Source organism: Leuciscus leuciscus (assembly GCF_965113295.1).
Source record: "Leuciscus leuciscus genome assembly, chromosome: 18".
Lineage (NCBI taxonomy): Eukaryota > Metazoa > Chordata > Actinopteri > Cypriniformes > Leuciscidae > Leuciscus > Leuciscus leuciscus.
The window spans coordinates 14,457,473-14,467,662 of NC_138742.1; the positions used below are offsets into that span (position 1 = coordinate 14,457,473).

Consider the following 10,190-nt stretch of genomic DNA (forward strand, 5'->3'; position numbering starts at 1 on the left):
CAACGTACTGGAACACTGTCCTATAAAACCCTTCCTTCTGGAGCCCCTTGCTTTGAGAGACGGTGCTTGCACGTCTTTCATTTGCCTCCTTTTCCAATTCCCTTTGCCACCAATTTCTGGAATTCCTGGACCATGTCAAACATAAACACAGCTGTGGTGGACCCGACAAACATGGGGGTCGGTCGGGCCATTGCTGTACTGACGTCAGGTGGTGATGCCCAGGGTAAGTAATGATCTGCCTCTTAGATTTTTTGATATATGGTGGTTTCCAAGAGGGTGGTAAAAAACATTCCTGTGTGGATAATTAGATCATTATACTTTTGGTGCAATTTTTGGAGTATGCTTGTAGTATACCTAATGCAAAAGAGGGTTTCCCCCTCTGATCAGATATGGTAAAGTTATTACTATTTTTATAGACATTTTCTATACATATATAATCTATGGCGAGGACTTGAAAATAACAAGAATTGTACTGAATTGAATAAATGCCACAAAAAATAATATTTATATAAAATAATAATAAAATAAAATGCCGTAAAAGTTAAATACATGTTCTGAAGCATGTACACAAAATGTACTAACAAAAATAAATCTTCTGTAGTATTTTGATTTGCTCAAGTCTGGACCATTAATGTCAATGCTCTTGTAGCCTTTAGCTTTAGCCTCTAGCTCTTGTACCCTGTCTACCTATTTCCATAATTGAAGGCTAAATTTATCTCCAGTGACCTTTTTCTGAAATGACATGAGGTTATGGAGAGTAGCAGGCTGTTCCACAGCTGCTAAATGTTGAAACTAGAGACACTGAGTAAGGTTTTTTTTTCTAAAACACCTTGAGCTTTACTGTTGAGTTCACATAATTAAGTTATCTCAGACACTCGCATAATTCCTCAACCTGTGGAATGAAATGTCAAGAGGTATCTTTCTTTACTTTCCCTGCAGCCCAGTGTAGCTTCTTGTATCTCTACAGTTAAAGATATGATTATGATATGAGAACAGACAGAGGTTTTCTTGTCTATTGCAGGGATGAATGCAGCCGTGAGGGCCACTGTCAGGGTTGGTCTTTACACTGGAGCCAAAGTCTTCTTTGTCCATGAGGTATATTGAACTTTATAAGAATAAAAACAAACGTGTAGATGCCAATCATATCAGTTAACAATGTTGTTACATTTCATGTCTGTTCGCTGTTTGTAGGGCTATCAGGGATTGGTTGACGGAGGGGATCACATCCGTCCCGCTACATGGGAGAGTGTGTCCATGATGCTACAGCTGGTGAGCCTGTACTTTCAGATGACATTCAGTTTATTATTCCTATACTAGGATTTTAAGTTCATTTCTAATACAATACAACACTACTCATTTTCTAAATGAAAAAAAAAATATGCTGAAAGAATATATTCTGATTAAAGATGATACTGGTGTTGGTCATTGATGGTGATAAGATAACATCCAAATTGAGTTTTTCTTTCTTTTGCACTATTCTTTATGTAGTGTCCTGATTGTCTGAATTCTTTCTGTGTCTGAAGGGTGGCACAGTCATTGGCAGTGCCCGCTGTATGGATTTCCAGACTAGGGATGGGCGTTTGAAGGCTGCCTGCAATCTCGTCAAGCGGGGCATCACTAACCTCTGTGTAATTGGTGGCGATGGCAGTTTGACCGGTGCCAACATATTTCGTACTGAGTGGAATGACTTGCTGAAAGATCTAATCAGCAAAGGTAATGAACGATCTGTGCTGAAGGTACTATTGAAACAATTTATTGAAGCACATTAAATCATGTAAACATAGCCTGTGTACATTTGTTTTATTGCTTGAAGGCTGGAATCCCTAATTCTGATTAAACTGAATTGTCCCTCTGCACACAGGTAAGATCACCAAGGAAGAGGCCAAGGCTTCATCTCATCTGAATATTGTGGGTATGGTCGGCTCTATCGACAATGACTTCTGCGGAACGGACATGACCATCGGCACAGACTCTGCCCTACATCGCATCATCGAGGTGGTGGACAGTATCACCACAACAGCACAAAGGTCACAAATATGTGTAATTGATCAAATATCAGCAATCACTGTTTTTTTGTGATTACTAAATTTTTGTGATCACTAAATTGTGATTTTGAACTCTGCTCTCACCCACAGCCACCAACGTGCTTTTATCCTGGAGGTCATGGGAAGACACTGTGGGTAAGAATGTGCTTGTGTATGTGTGTTTGCTTAAACACTGAAGTCAGCTTATATGCACAGACCCTCTAAGACCCAAACCCAGAGCAAACCCAGACCCCCTACACCCAAATCAAATGGTTTAGATGCTGGAATCTCACATTGAATTATGTGTGTGTGTGTCTGTTTCAGTTACCTTGCTCTAGTTACTGCTCTTGCATGCGGTGCTGACTGGGTGTTTATTCCTGAGATGCCCCCAGATGACGGCTGGGAGGAGCACTTGTGCAGAAGACTGACTGAGGTATAAAGCAATAGATGACCACACACACACACACAAAAATTATATAATTGTCAGTCACATAGTTAAACATCCTTGACATATTTAACCATTTGGGATTGGTTAGACTAAAAGTTTTTGAATAAAATGATTAATTTCTTTAAAAGAAATTGTACTGACCCTGAACCTTCTGAACGGTATAGTGTAAATCTACTGGAAAAGCAAAACTGAAAAAGTTTTATTTAACTTAATTGTATTATTTTTATCAGTTGGAAATCTTTTTTTTTTTTTTAAGCATAAATTTAACTAAATGTTGTAAGGTTTGTGGTTAAATCTAGATTAAAAACAAGTTTTTTTTCCTATAGGGCTTTACAAATAGTTTAATTCAAGATTTTCTTACAATATCTATTATTATCTTGTTACATGTTACATAAAACACAGTACTGATAATAATCAAAGACTTTATATAGACTTAAGGAGACTTTGCATTGATTCATAATTGTATCTCTCCTCAAACAGACCAGAAATACAGGTTCTCGTCTAAATGTGATCATTGTGGCTGAGGGAGCGATCAATAAAAAAGGGGAGGCAATCACCTGTGACCAGCTGAAAGATGTAACTTAACTTCTTAACTTACTATACTAATCATGCTCTTGAAAGAGATGCTCTAGCATAGTGATGTAACTGCTGTCTATAAGTGCACTTTGATTATGTTTTTCTGCTCTCGTTCAGCTGGTGTCAAAGAGGCTGGGCTTTGATACTCGTGCCACTATCCTTGGACATGTGCAGAGAGGTGGCACCCCCTCAGCTTTTGACAGGGTGCTAGTGAGTCCCTCCCTCTTCGCTCCTTCACATTTTCTCCATTTTCCCTTTGTATATTCCACCCTTTTTGTATTTCGTATGAGTATGTGCATGTTTGTTGTATATCAGGGCAGTAGGATGGGTGTGGAGGCTGTAATGGCTCTGCTAGAAGCCACTCCACAAACTCCTGCCTGTGTGGTCAGTCTCTCTGGAAACCAGGCTGTCAGACTCCCCCTGATGGAGTGTGTGCAAGTGGTGTGTATACACATACGTTTTTTTAAAATATATATAATAATTTCATGACTTTTTTTTCTAGTGATGTTTACGAACTGTTTAATTCTTACAATTCTTAAAAAAATGAATGAATTAAAATAATAATAATAATGCATTAAAACTAAATCCATAAAATGAACCCAAAATGGTAACCCCTAAAAAGGTTTTATATCTGAAGCACCCGACAGAACCCTTTTAAGGTTCTATATACCGGTAGAACCTTTTCTTCTAAGAGTGTATAGATTTTTTTCTTGTCTTGTTTGTTTTTTCTTCAAAATATAGACCAAGGATGTCACTATTGCAATGAAAGAGGGTCGATTTGACGATGCTGTAAAACTCAGGGGAAGGTATGTTCAGAAATGTCTCTTTTGCTCGCTTGTTTTATCATTATTATTAATATTAGTAGTAGTAGCATTGTAAACCTGTATTTGTAATAGTATTCAGTGATTGGTTTGCAGGAGTTTTGAGAATAACTGGAACACATATAAACTCTTAGCTCATGTGCGCCCCCCGGAGACAAAGGTGAGGAGATTCATTCATTTATTCTAATTTCTTATCTTTTTATTCTCATTTTTAATCATGTGTTCCTTTATTTTGTTGGCCAGGGTAGCATTAATGTGGCTATTTTAAACGTGGGCGCCCCCTGCGCTGGCATGAATGCAGCAGTACGTGCAGCCGTCAGGATCGGACTCATCCAGGGTCACAACATGCTGGCGGTTCATGATGGCTTTGAGGGTCTGGCTCAGGAAAAGGTAAGCAACATCAACGAATCGAGCAGTGTTTCAAAGTTTGGGATTGGCACTTTTTTTTTTTTTATGTATCTTATTCTGACCAAGGCTGCTTAATTGATCAAAAAATATCATTCAAACTATATATGATAGTATAACAATATATAAGATAATATAACAATATTACAATAAAACAACTGTTTTCTGTTTTAATTTATTTTAAAAAAATATTCCTGTGATGTCAAAGCTTAATATTCAGCATCATTACTCCAGTCTTCAGTGTCACATCCTTCAAAAATCATTCTAATAGGCTGATTTGGTGCTCAATAATTTTTTATTTATTATTATCAATGTTGAAAAACGTTGTGCCACATAATATTTTATGTGAAAACTGTGTTACCTTTTTTTTTTTTTTGGATTAGAAAGTATGTGGAATAGAATAGTCTGTGTCTTGCCATTTTGAACAATTAAATGCATCCTTGTTGAATAATAGTAGTGATTTCTTTTTTAAAAAGCGGTAACTATGTCCGGTAACTATGTTGTAGTACTTAATCCTGGAATCCATTGTAAGGCCATTGTAGTGTTGTCATATTCTGTCTAATATAATGTTTAGATTGAGCCCATCACTTGGAACACTGTTGGAGACTGGACAGGGAAAGGTGGATCTGATTTGGGAACCAAAAGGTACTGATCACTTTAGATTATTTTTCACTTTACATCATTTATAGTTCTGCAATACTTGAAAGATTTCAATATTTTTCTGTTAATGCAGAGTGTTACCTGGAAAGTACATGGAGGAAATCAGTTTGAATATTGCCAAGTACAATATTCACGCTCTGATCATCATTGGGGGTTTCGAGGCAAGTGACGAAATATGTCCATGTCCTATTCTGTCCACATTTTGTTCAGGCCACATTATTGGGTTAGGGTTAATGAAAATTCAGTCATTTATTACTCACCCTCATGTCAGTCCTAAGACTTTTTTTCAGCTTCGGACCACAAATGAAGATCGTTGTGATGAAATCTGAGAGCTTTCTGTACTCTCCATTGACAGCCTACGCAACTGACACTTTGACGCTTTAAATCCATATGAGTTGAGTGGTTTAGTCCCAATTTTCTGAAGAGACATAATCGCTTTATATGATGAACAGATTGAATTAAGGCTTTTATTCACATATAAACAGCGTCAAAGGGGTAGTTGCGTAGCTGTCAATGGAGGGACATAAATTCCTCAGATATTGTTCAAAACTATCTTCATTTGTGTTCCGAAGACGACCGAAAGTCTTGCGGGTTTGAAACGCCATGAGGTGAGTAATTAATGACAGAATTTTCATTTTTGGGTGAACTATCCCTTTAAAACTGCAGTCTTCACATTCCCGTTTTCAGGCATTTTCGGGTGGACTAGAGATGGTTCAAGGCAGAGAGAAGTATGAAGAGCTGTGTATTCCCATGGTGATCATTCCTGCTACTGTATCTAACAATGTGCCTGGCTCAGACTTCAGCATCGGCGCCGATACCGCCCTTAACACCATTACCACGGTTAGAGATACAGCACACACACTGTCTACATTTTAGGGATGCACAGTATATATCAGTACCATACTGATTATGAGCCAATATTTTAAATTAATTTGTTCATTTAAAAAATATATATTTAGTTATGTATTTATTTATTTCAATATTTAGTTTTTACTTAAATGTAATTTTTAGAAAATTTCAAAATGAATATCTATTTTACATAATGTACATTATAAGGCTGTGATGCCTGAATGGACTTGATGGCAAGACACAACAGGCAAAACCATTTTTGAGAATTTGGGCTATTTTGCTTCTATAACTTGTCTTCTTTCAGACTAGTGGAAAGAAAACCCCCAAAATACACAATTAAGTGTTTATTTTATTACACTATCTATTTGCGCCTTTATTTTCAATGACAAAACTTTGCGCATTTCTCAAAATGAGTTTTTTCTCATGCACTTCAGTAGCCCTTGCATACACCAAACTTTACAGTTTGATTTCTATCTATAATCTGAAGGTTTTTACAGAGGGATTAGTTAATATATCATTCACCTGATATATTTGTAACATTTTATTCCTAAAAACATGGCTGTTGACAGCTTTCTTGAGTGATGAATACAGAAATCCAAAATCTCCAATGTAAAAACCCTTAAAGGTGGGGTATGTAATTCTCTTTTTGGCCATTTTTTCAAAATCACTTAAAATCCTATTCCTAACCCACTTACAGCCACTGAGTTAGAAGCACTGAAATAAAAATTAAGCAATTTAATCATCTGTGGAACGGGCAGGACTCGAAAAACTCCAGCCAATCATTTCCAAGACCACCTAGAATCATTGGACAGTAAGTGCGTCAATCAAACGGTCGTACCATCCCCCCCTCCCCCATCCATGTCCATGTTCTTTGAATGGGTGGAGTCAAAGGAAAGAAGGTAGGACCATTTGAGTTGTGTATTTTCAAAATCTGCCGGCCGTTTTGCAAATCACATACCCCACCTTTAACTCTAATGTCAACTAAACGAAACAAATTTTTAACCTGGCTTTATCCATTGTTCAGATTTCAGTTCTGGACGTTTATGCAAAATTGTTCCTCATTGGCATATTTACAACATTTAAGAAAACTTGTCCTAATGTACTGTGATCAATTTACTAGGAAAACAATAGTGATATCTATTAGTTAAATATTTACCCTATTCACCTGAGGTGTCTTGCCTGAAGAGTTTTATCTTTAATTTATTTCAACAAAACGATAATTTATCGGCTATTGAAATTAACATGAAAAATAATGATTGGCTTATTAGTTTCAGCCAGAAGTGTAATACTGGTGCATCCCCAGTATATGGTTATTCTGTAGTGTCCTCACATGAGGCCTCTGTAGACCTGTGACAGGATCAAGCAGTCGGCAGCAGGAACCAAGCGCCGTGTGTTCATCATTGAGACTATGGGAGGATACTGCGGCTACCTGGCCACCATGTCTGGTCTCTCTGCAGGTGCTGATGCTGCTTATATATATGAAGAGAAATTTGGCATTCGTGACTTGGAGGTAAACAAGCAACTCGGAACAAATAGCAAAGAAAATGGACTTGATCAAATCACTCAAAACGGAACTGTTCAGTTTGAATATCTCCAAATAATTCATGTTTACAGACAAATGTGGAACATCTTGTTGAGAAGATGAAGACCACTGTTAAGAGAGGCCTAATTCTCAGGTTTGTCAGTATTCGTAATATGAAGACTGTTTTAGTTTGTTTTTACCTTTGAGGTGAGACTTCTTAAAGGAATAACTAAAAACAGCATCTTTAGCATGCATCGGTTACTTCAGCAAATAATAGTGGAACATGAATTGTCAAAATAAACCTTTAAATGAACATGTCTTGTAGAAATGAAAACTCCAATTCCAATTACACCACTGATTTCATCTTCAACCTGTATTCAGAGGAGGGAAAGGGTGTTTTTGACTGCCGTAAGAATGTCCTCGGCCATATGCAGCAGGTTAGATGTAATAAGCCCTGTTTATTTTAATACGTATTAAGAATGCACATTTATTTGCAGTTGTTTTTAAGTATTTTGTCTCACATTCGTTCTTTTTATAGGGTGGCACCCCGACACCTTTTGACAGAAACTTTGCTACCAAGATGGGTGCTAAGGCTGTTCTCTGGCTGACTGAGAAATTAAAGGATTGTTACAGACATGGTGAGAAATAATGCAGTCTGATATTTCCTTATATTTGCTGTCGTGCGTGGCAAAGCTATAAATCAGTCTGCTGGAAACCACTGCTACATTCATGTTGCTTGTATCACATACAAATGCACCATTATTGTAAAATTGTTGCAATTGTTGTGTTAGTTTTGTTGATTTGGCCAGTCTTTTTGTACAGTTGAATGGACAAATTTTTATAAAAAAAAAAACAACAAAAACTTTTATCAAGTAAGGATGCATTAAATTGTGACAGTAAAAACATTTATAATGTTCAAATAAATGCTGTTCTTTTAAATTTTCTACTTAGCCAAAAAAATAAAATAAAACATATACATATACATTTACATATACACTTCATGGTTTCCTCAACTTTTCAGCAGCAGAACTGTTTTCAACTAATAATAAAAAGAAATGTTACTTGAGCAGCAAATCTGCATATTAGAATAATTTCTGAAGGATCATGTGAGACTGGAGTAATGATGCTGAATTCAGCTTTGCCATCACAGGAATAAATTACATTTTAACATGTATTATAAAAATAATAATAATAATAATAATAATATTTCAAAATAGTACTGTTTTTGCTGTATTTTTGGTCAAATAAATGCAGCATTAGTGAGCATAGGATACTTCTTTCAAAAATATTTAAAAATCTTACTGACCGATGATCGATTCTAAAATAATTTCTTCTCAAATCAATATTTCATGTCCACGTATGTATTTATTTGGTCAGAAGCCATGTTATAATGTTAAGTCAGTCAGTCGCAAAGTAATATAAATTTTTATTCAATTATTATTTATTATTTTGTGACAATGATCACAAATCAGCTGTACATTATCCCCAACATATAAGCTGTACATTATCCCTTTAAATAAAACATGTATTTCTGATTTGACTGTCTGTACAGGGCGAATCTTTGCTAACACCCCAGACTCTGTGTGCGTGTTGGGCATGAGGAAGAGAGGACTTGTGTTTCAGCCTCTGGCTGAATTGAAAGAACAGACAGATTTCGAGTAAGAATCTTCCTTTATCATGTGCATTTAAATGCATTTCATGCAGAAGTTTGTGACCCCACTAATTCATTTCTTATCTCTTTCGCTCAGACATCGTATTCCAAAGAGCCAGTGGTGGTTGAAGCTGAGGCCTATTATGAAGATCTTGGCCAAGTACAAGATTAGTCTGGACACCTCTGAACATGCTAGTATGGAGCATGTCATAAGCAAGAAGCATCCAGTGCACTTGACCCTCACAAAGTAATCAAAAGCAAAAATGAGGACAGACAGATGTGACTGACTACACAGAGCATTTTAACAATCGTGTGAAATGACGGGTGATCATTTCTGTGTATTAGTAACCTATCTGTGTATTATTCTTTCATTTTGTTTGTATTTATAGTATTTATGGAAATACTGTGTTGCAATTGCAAAATAAAATACTCTTATTATCAAATGCCCTTGGTTTTCTTTTATATATATGTATCTGTATTTTAATTTAAGAAGGGATTTAAATGTCAATATACCAGCAACAGCATGTAGTAACATGCATTTTTCTAGTCTAGTAAACCCTCAGTGATTATACACACAGGTACAAACACGCAAACCAACATTTTATTTTGTGTTATTTATAAATATGTTTATAAGTAATATAAGTATGAACAACTAAAACCATAACGTACTATTTCATCTGATACCAAAACTGACTAAATGAGTATATAGTGTAAATTACAATTTTTGGAGACTCCTATTTAACAAAGAAACTTTCCCACAAGTCTCCAGTCAAAGAACTATGTATTATGTCTATGATGTTCACCACCAGATGTCAGTCATGAATAGATTATCTTTGATCTGTTTTATTACATTAGTATGTTTATTCATTTTCATCCTCAAATTATAACAATAATCACCAGTTTGGTGAAATGCTCCTTTACACTATTAAACTTCAGGCCTACATTTTTTTTCTGATTGAAGAGCCTTTGATTGATTAGTGTCTGCCTGTTAAAGCACATCTGTATTTTGATGGGAAGAAGCAAGAATGTCTATCAATATATCTGAATAAAATTATACTATTCTAATGGCATTTAAATTATCCCAGTCACCCTCTCTCATCGGTTACTTTTATTGCGTAGAAATAAATGTCATAAAATTGAACTGAGGCTGTCAGTGATTCTGCCTAACATCTTTTGTGTTCCACACTGGTTCCACAGAAGAAAGTGAGGAGTTTGAAATAACATGAAACTGAGT

At 36.0% G+C, this 10,190-nt stretch overlaps 1 protein-coding gene across 1 annotated transcript; it reads left to right on the top strand.

Moving 5' to 3' along the window:
• The first annotated feature begins 24 nt into the window (after window positions 1–24).
• pfkma (phosphofructokinase, muscle a) lies at window positions 25–9,393 on the top strand. The gene is made up of 22 exons (XM_082144613.1): window positions 25–223; window positions 1,022–1,095; window positions 1,192–1,269; window positions 1,524–1,713; window positions 1,862–2,027; window positions 2,136–2,180; window positions 2,349–2,457; window positions 2,953–3,048; window positions 3,166–3,258; window positions 3,364–3,489; window positions 3,790–3,854; window positions 3,966–4,029; window positions 4,113–4,259; window positions 4,849–4,919; window positions 5,008–5,095; window positions 5,622–5,774; window positions 7,129–7,293; window positions 7,398–7,459; window positions 7,631–7,742; window positions 7,844–7,943; window positions 8,858–8,963; window positions 9,054–9,393. Exons 1-22 carry the CDS (start codon window positions 133–135, stop codon window positions 9,205–9,207), a joined length of 2,355 nt encoding a protein of 784 aa, XP_082000739.1. The 5' UTR covers window positions 25–132; the 3' UTR covers window positions 9,208–9,393.
• Window positions 9,394–10,190: the final 797 nt, after the last annotated feature.